Source organism: Thunnus albacares, chromosome 24 (genome assembly GCF_914725855.1).
Source record: "Thunnus albacares chromosome 24, fThuAlb1.1, whole genome shotgun sequence".
Taxonomy (NCBI): domain Eukaryota; kingdom Metazoa; phylum Chordata; class Actinopteri; order Scombriformes; family Scombridae; genus Thunnus; species Thunnus albacares.
The window spans coordinates 887,015-902,522 of record NC_058129.1 but is presented as its reverse complement, the minus strand read 5'-3'; the positions used below and the strand labels follow the sequence as shown (position 1 = coordinate 902,522).

Below are 15,508 nucleotides of genomic sequence, written 5' to 3'. Positions count from 1 at the left end.
GGCGGCAAAACCACTCGGAGCCACATCGAGGCTTGCATGAGTTTAGACGATGAAGGCTAAAACCTAGTCAGGGTGGTGGCTAAAACCCGGTTAGGAGCATTATCCACCGTTACACCCCCTACAGGTTAAAAGGATAACTACTCAGAAGTAAGGAAAATAATTTATTTATCTTTGAAAATATTATTTTTGCTGGGCTCGAGGATTTTTACCCTGCGTGAATCATTTAAACAGGTCTCTAGTAATATGGTGTATATTGCTGTAGCATGTTGGTACATTTTACCACACGAACAGTGTGGTAAACAATTTATGATGCTACTGGTGATGCTACTAGTGATGCTAACGTTACATTAACCATACCTTGACCTCACAGGAAAAGTAGAATCAGCAGCAGAAGGAGACAGACCATAAGATGTCAGCCGCATTAGGCGGGAAATCGCTGGCTCTGTGTCATGGAGCAAAGGTAAAAGCAATAATACTGCTACTCTAGCAACACACGTCCAACCTGTGGTTGATCTATTTATAGCAGACTACTTTACAGGGCTAACCAATGGTTTATGCAAGCAGTTACACATTCTCTATTGTTTTTGCTGTACTTAAAATAAAACAATAGCTACCATTAGTTTGAAGTTTTGCCTCTCAGTTGGAGGTGTTGGTGGATGCTCACTTCCATATTGGATGAGGGCTTCAGGGACTTGTCTATCTGACATAGTTCATCTCTTACATCATGTAAACACTCTGTTTGTGCAGGACTCCCTGATTCAAGGAGAGTGCAGCAGTGACAGTCATAAACATACAAACTATAAGCAATGAGCAATGTTTGAGGGTCAAACAGTGGAATATTCTTCACTGGCCAAGGCAATCAGTCAGTCCAACTGATCATGTGTTTCACAACAGACATCTTGTGTCCAGCGATTGAACTTTTGAAATCAAGAATATTGGTATGTTCATAGATTTTATATTTTTAAATGAGGGAGAATGATTAAACAGCTGTACTTTAAGTATAACTTTGTTAAAACTGTCAGACAGGTGTGGCTTCAACTCTGTGCTAATTTCTGAGTCTTGTTTTGTATAGTGGTGTTGTTCTGGGCTGCTTTATATTCAAAAGTGTTCCTAATATTTTGCCCATGTTGACAAACTATTAGAATCACCTCGCCTGGCTGGGACTGACAGGTGAGTGATGCTGCAGGTGGTTCCTGAATAGAACTCATCTCTACGTTATGCAGCTTTACCTGACGGACAGTTTCAATCATTCTATTATGTGTACAATGTTAGATGTTGAAAGACAGATTGTAAATATAAAAATAAAGAGTTTCAACAACAACCTCAACTGATGTGATTATCAATAATTAAGAAAGAAGTCTAGCCGCTGGTGTGTTTATAGCTCCAGTGTTGTTATCCTAAGTGTGTACTGGATTAAATAGTTGCTGTGGTTCTGACGATTCTTAGACTATTTCCACTATAGTGGGTGGATTACAATCATACTTTTTTAAAATACTAATAACATCTCTCCAGATCCATGTGTGTATTGACATTCTGTCTGTTTTTTCTTTCAGGATGGTTTTGTTAGAGTGAGGAAAAGAGATTTAGAGAAGCTAACCACAGAAGTCATGCAGCTGAGGGAGTTCCTGCCCAGAGTTCTGAATGGGGACCTGATTGAAATGCTGCGTAAATCTCGAGCAGCACAGACACGTATGCATATATGAAGCTTAACCATGAAACAGAAAATAAGGTGGTTTGAGAGAGTTGTTAGTGTGATACTGTCCACTGAGTTTATGTTCCATGAACAGTGGAACCAAGGATTCATCCTTCATACCTGAATCATGTGACCATGTGGTGAGGTAGAAAGCTGGGTTGGCACTTAGTACTCTATAATAAATCTGATGATAATGAGGAAATTCGTGTATTTCTGACTCCAGAAAATACTGCTTTAAGACCAATATGTTTGTTTGAACTGTAAATAACACAAGAGATGTTATGTAATGTTATCAATGTCACCGTTGGCTCCAAACTAGTTGTAATGTCACAAATCACAACATTACAACATTAATAATCCACTAATTAACATGACACTTATATAGTCCATTGTCACTGATTTTTAAAGTATGTCAGAGTCAATCGGCAGGTCATTATCAGTGACATTATAGAAATGCAGGAGAAACCTGTGTGTATGTGTGTGTGTGTGTGTGTGCATGTAGTGAAGGAGCAACTTGCACAGGAACAGGAGCAGCTGCGACAGGAGTGTCTTCATCTTCAGTCCCGACTGGATGCAGTGCAGACTGAATGTCAGAAAGAGAGAGAGGTATGAGAGAGAGAGCTCATATGTCTTTACTGTTACACAACGAGATCCAGCTTTAAAGGACAGGTTCACAATTTTTCAAGTCAGTCTTAAAAAACAGTCAGGAGCCCAAATGAACATTGAAACATGTTTTTCTTGCTGTAATCATTCCTCCTGTTCATACTGACCATTAGAAGATCCCTTTGTAATGCACTCACAATGTAAGTGATGGGGGACAAAATCCACAGTCCTCCTTCTGTGCAAAAATGTATTTAAAAGTTTATCTGCAGCTAATATGAAGCTTCAGCATCCAAATGAGTCAAATCAAGTAGATATCTTTCTACGTTACAGTCTTCTTAGTGCCAAAGTCCCTCTTTTTGTTACTATACTTCCACCACAGCTCAACAGGGAAACACTGTCCAAGGAAACACAAAGAGGGAATTTGATGCTAAAAAGACTGTAAATGTGTCAGATATCCACTTGATATGACTAACTCAGACTGCTGAAGCTTCATATAAGCTTCACATTAACTTTTAAACGCATTTTTGCACTAAATGACTGTAGACACACTGTGGATTTTGCCCCCCATCACTTACACTGAAAGCATTTGAAGCATTTGAAGCTTTTGAAGCATTTGAAGCATTTGGAGCATTTGGAGCATCTTTTAATAATTAATGAACAGGATGAATGATTTCAGTGAGGAAAACCTCTGTCACTGTTCATATGAACAAAACATTAGTTTTGTCTGTTCTGGGCTACTGTAGAAATATGATGGTGCAACACAGTTGGCTCTGTGGAAGAGGACCTGCTCCCTCTGTAGATTCTTATTTTCAGGTGATTATACACTAATTAAAACTTACTCATTAATATTATATTCAATTTCCAAGTCTGTTCCACTAGATGCCACTAAATTCTACACACTGGTCCTTTAAATGCATTTTTGCACTTAAATGCATTTTTGCTCTAAATGACTGTGTGGACACACTGTGGATTTTGGCCCCCATTACTTACACTGGAATCACATTTGAAGGGGATCTTTTAATAGCCAGTATGAACAGGAGGGATGATTACAGTGAGGAAAACTTCTTTCACTGTTCATATGGACACCTGATTGTTGTTTTAAGACACACTTGAAAAACTGTGAACTTGTCCTTTAAAGATTTGTTTCAGCTGACAAGAAAACACATTTCTCATTCTACTATTGCGATATAGCCATGCAGATAGCCTGTCCTTTTTAAATAAACATTATGATAAATATATAGCAGTAACATTAAAAAAATGTCCCTATATAGAAAATGGAAATTCCACAAAAATGTGATGTTTTTTGGCTTCACCTCTTCCATTATATTATTATATCAGGATACCTTGTCATGTGTCACATGCATTACATTAATAATCCACTAATTAACATGATATTTGCATAGTCTGGTGTCATTATTATTAATAGCATTATCAGTATTATTTTTAAAGTATGTTAGAGTCAATCAGCAGGTCATTATAAGTGTATGTAGAAAAGCAGGAGAAAGCTTTGAACTATTACTTTTTGGCTGGTGATGGACCCCTGACAACAAACATCCAAATTCTGTGTGTCTGTGTGTCTGTGTGTGTGCAGGAGAAGCTGCTGTTGCGTGAGCAGCTGTGGCAGAGTGGAGCAGAGCTGCAGCAGCAGGCAGACTTCTGCTCTGGTCTGGGATCTGCAGCTTGCAGTCTGCTGTGGAGCTGCTCTGCCCGGGAGGACACAGTCACAACCTGGCTGGCTGATGTGAGATGTGTCCACATGTCTGTCTGTCATAGTAAACCATGACATTTGATATGTGACAGCTGTGACAGCTTGGAGTTGTATGGCCTGATGTGTGTACATTATGTATGGTTGTGTGTGTGTGTGTGTGTGTGTGTGTGTGTGTGTGTGTGTGTGTGTGTGTGTGTGTGTGTGTGTGTGTGTGTGTGTGTGCGCGGATGGTGCAGGGGAAGCTGCAGTCCTTTTTGGCTGTAGCTGCTCAGACTCTGGAGAGTTTTGTCAGATCTCTGGATGAAGAGGTGAAAACTCAAACTGAGGACCACAACTCTCAGGAGCACCAGTTTGTGTTGGCTCTGGCTGGAACCATTACGAGTGAGTTCACAGCTTCTGTTTTGCAACACATTGGTGTGTTCACACACAGTTTTATTTTGCACCACTTTTCTATTGATCATTTAAGAATAAACACTCCATACCAGTAGGTTTTATACCAGTGAGTCTTGCCTGGATCTACTCAGTAACAGCAGCTCATATGATTTAGAAGTGGATCTTACTTAATATGTATACAGGGCATAATTCAGTGTAACAGCCTCAAGCTGTACAGCAGCAGCTGATGTGGATGTACTGTCATAATATCATTTCCCAGTCTGATTGAGAAGAACAGACAACTGCAGTCATGACATTGTGATCATATCAAACAAGTTCAAATGTGTTGAGTCATTGATGTCAGCTGTTCATTCGTGGCCTGAGATCAACATAAATGAACATGAAATGTGTATGTGGTTCACAGAAACACCAGGTGTCCCCTAATAACCCAATCACCTGTGTTGTCTTTGTTTCCTGTCAACCAGACATAGCAGCAGTAACGTGTGGGCGGGACTTCCTGTCCAGCTCGGCTCACATTCTGCTGGACACTCTGATGAAGCTGCTGGAGCTGATGAAGCCTGGTGTCTTCCCCAAACTGAAAGTGTATGAAGACACCCCTGGTAGTTTCATTGTTGACATCAGACCTCATGCAAGAAGCACTTGTATGAACAGATCTGCTTTTAAATGGCACAAACAAATGGTTTAGGAGAATTTGTGATATTCACCAATTTTCTTGTACTTCGAACTGACTTTCTAAACAAAGCAAAAACACTCATTTGACCTTAAATCATAATGCCTTCATCTGAATGAATTTGACTTGAAGCTCAGCGCTGTCAAATTCTTTTGACTCTTTGGAAACATTTTGTCAATGGAACCTGTCCACAAAACTTAGCGGAAAAGGTCCCTTTGTATGGAAATTTTCATGATGTCGATTATGCTAATGATCAAATCTACCAAACACGTACCTCCTTTTGAATAGATGACATTCATCAGGCTGAAACAAGTTAAGAAAGTTTGATAAATCTGACTTGGAACACTCGCGCAAGCAAACCTCACGGAACAAAAAGAAGTTTAGAGAAGGAGAAGAATACAGTAATGTTTTTGCATAAGGCCCTTTGCCTTCATATCTGCATATTAAAAATGATTAACACATAGTACAATGAGACAAGCAATGTCACAAAAAAGAATGAAATCCTCTGTAGTCCTCAAATAGACACAATTTACTTTAATTACAGACTCACAGACATCCTTATTGAGTTTCTCTCTTGACCTTGGAAACAACAGTTGAGAAAACAATCTTGATACATATACACTAGCAGCTGTTGTGGATCTTTCAATCATACCACATGATCTTCTTTAGCAGGTGGGAAATTTGCTGAAAATAAATGGAAGTTTAAACATTTATAATACTATGACAACTAACTCCATCTGCTGATGAAGATTATGTGATATAATCAAAAGCTCCAGAACAGCTACGAAGTGGTGATTTTGTTTTGTCAGCTTTGATAGTGTGGAGTGTGGACATTTTTGCAAACAAAACAGGTGCATAATTAGAATTTCTTACCTAAAAGAATGGCCAAATTACTTTAAAGCCTTTTACGAGCTGACAAATGTCTTAAAGCATTGTACCCTGAAGAACTATAGTTATACCCTAGACTTGAGAGCAGGTGAGGAATGAAGATGCTGTGTTGCAGTATTATCAAGTTTAAAAAAGTGTATGGATCCACAAATAGTGGATGAAGTCTGCTCAACAGAAGCATTTTAGATTCAGTTAGGCATGTTGGTGTCTGGATGTGGACAGTAGGTGTCAGTACTGTCCTCTTGCAGTACACAGTAGAGCTGACTGCTGGTGTTCTGCTACAGGTTGATGCTGATGGCTCTGTATAATGTCAGCATCAGTGTTAAGGGGGTGAAGTACATCAGTGAGAACCCAGGACTGCTGTCTCTCATCTGGACCCTGCTGGATGGTAAGGAGACCAGTAGGAAGACTAAACTGCAAGTCACACACACACATTAAGGTTTGTGAAATAGTCTCACCCTCTGCTTCCACAATATAGGTCCCAGCTTCCCTCACCTTATCAAGGCCATTAACTGTCCATTCATATGCAGTATGTGCACAACAGGCACCACTGATGAACAATGTTGAGCATGTGCATTCTTGAACCCTTCCATGCTGAGAAGATTTTTGTCAGATTTTTGCAAGCTATAAAAATATTTATTTTTTTCTTTAAAAAATAAAACATAATTATATGCTGACACCTGTTGGTCCATTTCAGAGCACACATTTTCCACACAATACAAGAAAATGCCAATGGAATGTGCTTTATATTATTATGGCCACTCCAAAAGGGACAAAATAGAGAAAATTGAATTATTATTTCATTTTAAGATCTAACACCGTTAACACTTTTGAAACACCTTGTCTGCCATGTAAATGGGAAGAGCAGCTAATCACATAATAGAAATGCTAATGATGCCTGCCATACCTGCCAAATGCCTCAGAATGCCCATTCAGCAGAACACAGCTGCAGGGTAGTGAGGTGGGAATTCCATGGCTTCAGTGGAACTGACACATTGTGGATGTTTCTCATCACCTCTATCCTCAGTTGACCTAGAAATTGATGTGGTCTGCCATCATGAAGGACATCTCAGTTTGCTTATTTCTGTTGGGAGGAGGAGGAGTCTGCCTGGAAGAGGCTCTTTTATCAAACAGATACACCCCTTTTGGACACTGTGCTTGGACACTGCAACTGTCCAGACTGCTCTGATACTACATCACCACAGTTTGATATTGATTGGTGATGAAAAATTAACTCTACAGGGCTGAAACCTGTGGATTCCTACAGCAATTCTCAGGCAGCTAGGAGGAGGAAGAGTGGTAACCCCTCACCCCACTCTCTTTCTTCTTGACATGGACAAATTTTTTATGGAAATGTTCAAGTATGCCTTGGGATTGAGGATGATAAGCGCTGGCTCTTTGGTGTTTTTTATTGACAGTAAAGCTATGACTGAGGTCAAAAGTTTTGACAAAAAATTGGAACCTTGGTCTGTTATGCCCCCACCTGGCAGGTTGGAGCGCAACAGTTAAAAGGAGGTTCCCTCCCCGGTGGCATTGGTGGCACAGGCAGAAAGTGCACTCAAGTTGAAAGGCATCATTGGAAACTCATGCACTGGAAGCCAAGGCCTTGGAATCATCCACTTCTAGCAATGGGGAAAAGTAGATACAGGGGTGAAGAGAGGTCCATGGGTTACCAGAACATTTCATCCAGTTCATCAGGGCAGGGGAGAAACCATCAGACCCCAGAAAGGCCAGGAGTAACATCTACCAGAAGGCACAAGGGTGGGAAATGAGGGTGGACTTGGTGACGAAGCTGCAGTTCCCCCCAGTCATCCAAACATCCCTGAGGCCAGACTTGGCCATCTGGTCAGAGCACGTGAGGAACATAATCCTGGTTGAAGGAAGGGTGTGAGGAGACCCATGGAAGAAAAACCACCAAGGATCTGATCCAGGAGTGCAAGGACAAAGGGTTGCAGGCCTGGCTATTCCCTGTCGAGGTTGGATGCACAGGATTCCCAGTGCAATCAGTGTGGAAGATGCTCACAGCCTTGGAAATAGCAGGAAAGGAGAGGAAGACAATAGCTTGCAGGCTGGATGAGGCAGCAGAATGAGCCTCTTGCTGACTCTGGAACAGAAGGGAGGAGGCATGCTGGAGGCCAGGAGCAGATGGGCAGTGATTTGGCCACCACTGTCAACCCACCAACTAGAGGGTGTTACAGTTAGAGTTTTTTTTTCATAGGATGGCAATGTAATTTTCTGCAAAGACCCGCCCCTACCCTGCTTCTGATTGGCTGACCCTGATATCCTTACCCTAACCCTAAACATCTGACTCCTCATGTCTAAACATAACCAGTGAAGGCAATGAATATTAGCCAATCAGAGGCAGAGTGAGACAGAGCAGGGTTGGTCATCTCGTCTCCGTCCTAGGAAAAGAAGTCCTGTGCGTTTATATTAAACATTGGTGTACAGCGATCATCCCTGCACACTGCTCAGCATTAGCGAAAGTTCTAGCATTAGCGAAGGTTCTAGCAGTCAAATGTAGACCTTTTTATCTACCACAAGAATTCACAGCCGTGATCATCATCGCTCACAAGGTTATCAGCTTCATGATCGCAGGAATCAGCCGTTGCCGATTATCTCAAATTGCCAGATATCAGCGTGATTGATAGGCTTACTGAATAATCAGTTGAACACTAGTCAAAACCATTAAGAAGAGTTCAGAAAAAACTCTTTGAAATGAGTCACAGGGTCTGGAATTTCAGTTTATCTACGTGGAAGCACTTGGGGTCTTAAGTACTATTTTTATCCCCTCGTGGCTCAGCGCACTGGCAGACTTGACATGATGATGGTGAGCATGTCACAGTACATATGACTGAAGTCCCAAATGGGCTCAGTCCGCAAGTGGAGGGTGGACATTTGGATTTAGGCCAAGAGTGACTGAAGATGAGGCATCTCTAGATGTAATTCAGAAGGAAATCATACATCTGGTTTAGCTGCAGTTCAGCTGAACCAGTACTCCTTTTGACACAGCAATCGGGTCCAACTTACCACACTTTCTCCAGGTTCTGTTCTAAACCACATCTAATTTAGTCAGCTAATCAGATGCAATGTGACACAGCAACTATTTAATCACATTGATGTCAGCTGGCAGTGTTTCCTAGCTAAAAAGGAAACAGTGACATCTTTTCAGGTCCTCAAAAAGACGTAAACATGAAGTAATTATGAAACTCTTTGCAAGAAAACCATTATGTGACCCATAACCAGTCACATGAGGTATAGCCCTTTTTCACAGCAAATATTTGACATGTAATGGTAGGAAAATCACAGGTTTAAATAATCAAATGAATGATGGCTAAATTCCATTTAGCTGCTTCAGTTTCAGGGTCTTGGTATTGTGCCTGATGACTCACTGTCACACTGTCATGACTTACTGGGACACTTGAACAGAACAAAGCTATTGTTAATGTAATTAATTACACCTGTGCCTTTCCTAATATGAGGTGGGCAATGGATGAGGCTGTGTGAAAATTATCCTGCAGAAACAGCAGAGAAATTTTCTTTTGGAATATCACATTTGTTGTTATGAATTGAAACATAGCTTATACAAACTAATAAGTATTACACAGCCAACAAGTCTTATAAACAGAACTCCTCCATACGTGGACTTTGTTGCTGTATAATATCACCTGATTTCCTCCTTTGCTCTTGTCATAATTACTACAGCAGCTAAAGTGTGCTGACAGCTGAATGTAAATGCATGTTGTTTTGGGGCACCCTTCTGGAAAATGATTTTGTCATTTTTCTTGAGATGACCATCTCAAAAAATGAGTGTCCAGCTGTCAGCTTTCACACTGCATAGCTCTCATCTTTATTGGTCTGTGTGACAGATGGAGACTGGGAGGTGTGTCTCCACTCTCTGCGTCTTCTGCAGTCAGTGTTGTTGGAGGAGGAGGTGCTGCTCCTGCTGGGCTCCTCTCTGCTGGATCCAGACTTCCAGGCTCGTGTCAGCCTGCTCACTTCCAGTGTGCAGCCCAGCCTGAGACTGGCTGCCCAGCAGACCCTGGAAGACCTGCAAGCACTCCAACAGGTACCACAGTCACAAGTGCATAAGTCAAAGCACAGAAATGCTTTTATTGAGAGTAGTGTCAAAATAAATGTGTTTAAACAAATTTAAATTTACATTTACATAACTTATTTCTAGACTCATTCTGTTAATGCTCAGCTGTGGACCAACAGTTTTTTGGAGTGGAGTGTCTGTGCTTTTCCCCACTGCAATTAGATTCATATAAGTTGTAGTTTGAGAGGGAGGCTGACATCCCAAGTTCATGTTTTTTTTATCATTATTATTATTATTGAATCTATTTTTTATAACTGGTTCTTTATCTGTGATGTTAAAAGGTGAGACATAAAAGACTGAAACCAGAGTAGTAAAGACTGTTATAGCAGCAGATTAATGTCCATGGTATCACATATCACTTATCACATGTTCAGTTGTCCTCATACTTTTGGCCAGGCAGGATATTTAGAGCCTCAGCCTGGTAAACAGGAATACTGTTACTTAAAACAGAGTATTAGCCATTCATTTTTTAGGAGTTATAAACCAGGCCTATAGTATTATGTTCTTATATAGTCATTGGGAAAATAGCAAAGTTGATGAAGTAGAATGTTGATGTAAAACAAATTTGATTTTCATTAATAGAAATATTTTTTGATATTTAATGATTTTTAAGGTAAATCCTAAACATTATTTTGAGATTTAAAGTGAGAAATGACAGGGATGCAGAAAAAGTACTTTTTACTTTTTGGTTTTTCTTTAAATAAATAGTTTAATTATTTAAATGCATTTAAATAGTTTGTGGGGGAAATTTTACTCTTGTTTTGAAAGGGCGAGATGTTGTCACATGACTTCCTGTCTACAGATGGCCGTTTTTTTTATGGCCCAATCCCAATGTCCACACTCAGGGATTCACAGACTTTGAGGTGTGTTCCCACTAAGTCCATGAGGGCATCTCTGCAGACTTGCCTGAAGGAATTACCCACAGTTCATAGAGTTGTGATGTTAAATCAGCATTAAATACGGGGTTACCAGGGGAAAAAAAAAAACCATAAACAAACTGGCATGTGGGTATTCAGCCTGGCATAGTGGGTGTGCTGGTATGCCTACATTTACATAGAAACACTACATTAACAAGGACTTAAGATGGTACATAAAACACATGAAATCAGAGGAATGCAAGTTTAGGTTATATTAAACACCTAGTTTATTCATCAACCATTCCTTTTCATTTTTGCTTAATGATGCTGTTACCTCTCGTCCACTCTGTAAGGCAAGAGCCTGGAAGACGTTCAAATCAGGCAGTCAGTCTCTTACTTGACTGTCCTGCACGTGATTATTTTGTGGGTTGGATATTACCTATCTGTTTTATACTTTATTTAATGTATTATTTGCTTTATGAGTGAGTGGTTTTACTATTTTTATCTTTTTCTGTTTTTGTAAAGTGAGCTCACTAAGACAAATTCCAATCAATCATGTTGATATGGCAATAAAGTACTGAATTTGAATCTTAAATGCCTTGGCCATGGAGAAAGTAAAAACTGTCAAATAAAAAGTCCCAAACCCACGATCATACACAACATGTTTTGGTATCGTCAAGGTAACATGATATGTCACAAAGTGCTGTCCCATTCCTATATACCACTTTGAGCCTTTACAGCCTCTCACACTCAAGCACTTACCAGGTGACGTCAATTATATCCATGAGGGTTCAGGGTTTAGGGCTCAGGGGGGATACTTCGATTGGGCCAATGACTGTTGTCCGCCATGTTGCTGCAACCTGGTTCTCTTAGTGTTCAGGCCGACATTAGCCCTGCATGAAAAAACACACTCCTCTATTTCACTTGAATGGAGGCAGTCCGTTGGCACCGACGCAGAGGGCTGTCCAGCAAAAAAGTTGAACCAGGTTCAACATTTGCTGCCATCCAGCTGCATTTGCCAATCACATACATACAAGTTCACATTCCTGGTGGATTAAGGTTTAGTCACATTGCACTTCAGACAAATTCATGCATGCATTTCCTGTTTCAGTGAGATCTCCAGCTGCTCTGGCAGATTCGCAGGGCACAGTTCACCTTTGTTTGACGTTGACCAAATGGAAACACTGCTGTGCTGTGTTTGGGAATGGAGACGTTATTATTGTAGTGTGTTTCATCACCATTTTTAATCACACTACCAAACTACAAACTGTAGCTCGCTCTCATACACTCTTTACAGTTTGTCATTACTCTGATCAATATTTATTTATTTCCAGAGAACAAAAGGGAGTGGAGGACACTGATAAATTCACAGCCTTTAATTGTGCAAACAGACTAACGTTTCGACTGTGTCTTCGACTGAGAACTGTGTCTCTTCATCAGAGTCAGAGTGAACAAAGACATGAGGCAGACAGCATATGTAATCAACCTAGATCAGGTGTGCCAGTTGTCATCAAATAATTGGTTGAACAGGATTTCAAATCTATTGGATAATAAATCAGAGGTTGGGAGTTGCCATAGTCAGTGTCCAAGTGCCACACCCCTAACATCATGTCAGAAACAAAAGAACATAAACCTCTCTTAAAGTTACAAAGATAAGAATCAACAAGTCCAAGTACAAATATCTGTGAAATGTGACAAATTAGAGGAAACATGACATATTTAGCTCTTCATTCATGCCAAAGGATTAACATTATAAAAGTACATAAAGTACAGATACAAACATCCATCAAGTATGACAACTCAGAGGAAACATGAAAAATTCAGTTCCTCATTAATGCCAAAGGGCTCCACCATGTTCAGAGTGTGAATCCAATATGCCTGTCTGCAGAGCAGTCAGTTGATGATGTCACCACCTTTAAGAGAGAGTGAAATTTTTTCTGTTCCCTAGAAATTTTTTCTGGCGAATTTTCTGAGGAAGAACTAAATATTTCCTGTTTCCTCTAATTTGTCACATTTCACAGATATTTGTACTTGGAATTTTTATATATATATATACAGCAATGCTTTATTTCTACACGCATATAACATGCAGAACTTAACAGGAAGTTACACTGGGGATGGCTCACAGATCCTCTCTTCTTAGATAGGCGTAATTTGGATAAACTGACCACACACAGGAATCTTACCGAAATCTAAATGGTTACTTTCTGTAAAAATATTAAAACTTAATAAAGTTACATATTATCAGCCTTACAGCGAAAAATTACAACAGCTTGATCTCTGATGCTTGCTGTCAGTTGGTGCAAAATGCATTCTGGGATACTTCGGCCAACCAATGGTGTAGCTTCATCACTCAGTCAGTGACGCAGTGACAGACCAGCCAAAAAAGAGAATTCATCTTGAGAATATGGTCTTGCACCATGCCTATTTTCTTTTCCAAGCCTCAATGGTGTCTGTACTAGCCTCATTTAATTTTGCTGATAAAAATTCCATGATTAAAATCTCTAATAGACTATAAGCCCTTTGATTTGTCAATAGTCAATTTTTTTTTGCTGCTGTTCATTCAACTTACAAGCCAGATACATTTCTGATGGAAAATCATATTACAGGAAGAGTCATTGATTAGAAGCATCAATTCTGGATTGCACATTAACTGACAGCTGCTCACACTAGATGGAAAAGTAGTCACATCATGCCAAAATATCCAAAATATATAATATAATGTATATATATATATATATAATATATTTATATATATATATATATATATATATATATATATATATATATATATATATATATATATATATATATATATATATATATATATATATATATATATGAAATATAATATATTTCATATATATATAATATATTTCTGGCTGTAACCAAGCAACAACCTCCAGTGCTGAAAATGAAGCCAACACTGAAGTGCCAAAAACTGCAGTTCCTCGAATGGCCACTTGAGGCTGGCTCCAAAAGCAAATCAGTCCCCATAGACCCCCATGTTAAAATGCCCAACTTTGCAGCAGAAATAAACATGTTTACAGCCTGGTACGAAAAACAGTTTTGGTCTTGATAGCTCATTTCCCCGTTCATAGACAACTGTATGGGGGGAGAATTTTTATGTAACTCACCTGTTTAAATTTTATTAGGGCTTAAAGTTATGCATAATTAAGGGCGTGGCCGCTCACAGGCAAATTGCTATTATGGCGACAACATTTGTTAAGTAACAACCATGGCAAAACCCCAGATTCACAGAGTATAGACGTAGCCATAGCTGTCACTATTTAAGTGTATTTTCAGTTCATGAAAGTTAATTGTAATATTTTGGTCGCCTAAAAAAGTCTTGTTCAGCATTTTGTTGTACTAAAAGATCCTTTAAGGAGTCAGATGTTCAGTTTTTACCAATAAGTACATTTTGTTTCAATGGTTTTAAGCCTGTTTTGAAAATTAGCATTAGGATTATGACAGTTAACCATAGACTGTAAATGCACCATGCCAACCAAGCTAGCAGATAGTGCTAGGGTCAGCTCCACCCTCTCGTCCAATATGGTCACTTCTGGCCCCAAAAATCCAAAATGGCAACAGTCAAAATACAAACTTGAGGCTTCAAAACGGGAGTCCACAAACCAATGGGTGATGTCACGGTGGCTATGTCAATTATTTTTAACAGTCTTTGGCTGTAACCCATCCAGCCCTGGAGATTTTCCTTTTTTCATCATCCTCAATGTATCCTGCAATTAAGTAGGAGAAAAAGGAGCAGCCAAAGTGCTTGCCTCTTCCAGTGAAAGTGTTGGTAATTTTTTTTTCTGAAGACTTTACTTCTGATACATTTGTACTTTCTCATCTGAAACTTGTATCTGTTTATGTTTAATATTAAAATTGCAGTGCTATAATAGAAAATAATTCATGCCTAAGTGCAGGACAGATGAAATGAAGGGTGTTTGTGTGTTTCCAGGGTCAGGGGTGTAAACAGAGCAGCCTCTGAGATTCAGCTGTGGATTCAGCATCTTCAGTCCAGTCCTCCCCCTGTGTTGTCTCTTCATGTCACATTACTTCTGTCTGTGTGCTGTTATTAGCACATTTTGTTTGTCATTTCATATGCAAAGTGAGGTAACTGAAAATAAACTGTAGAGATGAAAGTTTTCATCAAAGTAGGAAGAACCTCTCACTGGTATTTCTAAACTTTTATAACCGTTTTACTTGCACTGTTCAATGTTGAGCCTTCACATTTGTTCACGTCACTGTGTCTTACTTGGTTGATACACACTTAATGTGAATTTGATAATACAGGTTTGTACAAGAAAATTAAAGATGATGTTTGCACACTTTCAGAGCACTATCATTCTATTTCATAGAAAATGATGAGCAAGGCCCTTAACCCTAACATTTTTAGATTAGGAGCTGCAACTTCAAAGCTAGATGGAATGAAATAAAAGTGTGAATGATCATCTCCATCTCAGCAAAGACACAGTGGGTGTGGGTTTAGCAAAGTTCCTCAGCTGGAAAAAAACTTTCTGAGTGAGATTTAAATAGATGAGGAGAAGGAACCAAGGTTGTCCTGCTCCTTGAGCAGAGAACATCTGTTTAATCAGCA

At 39.5% G+C, this 15,508-nt stretch overlaps 1 protein-coding gene across 3 annotated transcripts; it reads left to right on the top strand.

Annotated features, from left to right (window-relative positions):
- The first annotated feature begins 51 nt into the window (after positions 1–51).
- On the top strand, positions 52–15,239 carry LOC122976012 (heat shock transcription factor 2 binding protein). 3 transcript variants are annotated; one of them, XM_044344260.1, is made up of 10 exons: positions 53–147; positions 371–460; positions 1,554–1,689; positions 2,196–2,299; positions 3,888–4,037; positions 4,241–4,385; positions 4,862–4,979; positions 6,240–6,343; positions 9,822–10,021; positions 14,870–15,239. In XM_044344260.1, exons 2-10 carry the CDS (start codon positions 410–412, stop codon positions 14,897–14,899), a joined length of 1,038 nt encoding a protein of 345 aa, XP_044200195.1. In that variant the 5' UTR covers positions 53–147; positions 371–409; the 3' UTR covers positions 14,900–15,239. The 3 variants fall into 3 exon arrangements, with proteins under 3 accessions (XP_044200198.1, XP_044200195.1, XP_044200197.1); XM_044344262.1 differs by having other exon boundaries at positions 141–231; XM_044344263.1 differs by lacking the exon at positions 14,870–15,239 and having other exon boundaries at positions 52–147; positions 6,240–6,394; positions 9,822–9,908.
- The last annotated feature ends 269 nt before the right edge of the window (positions 15,240–15,508 follow it).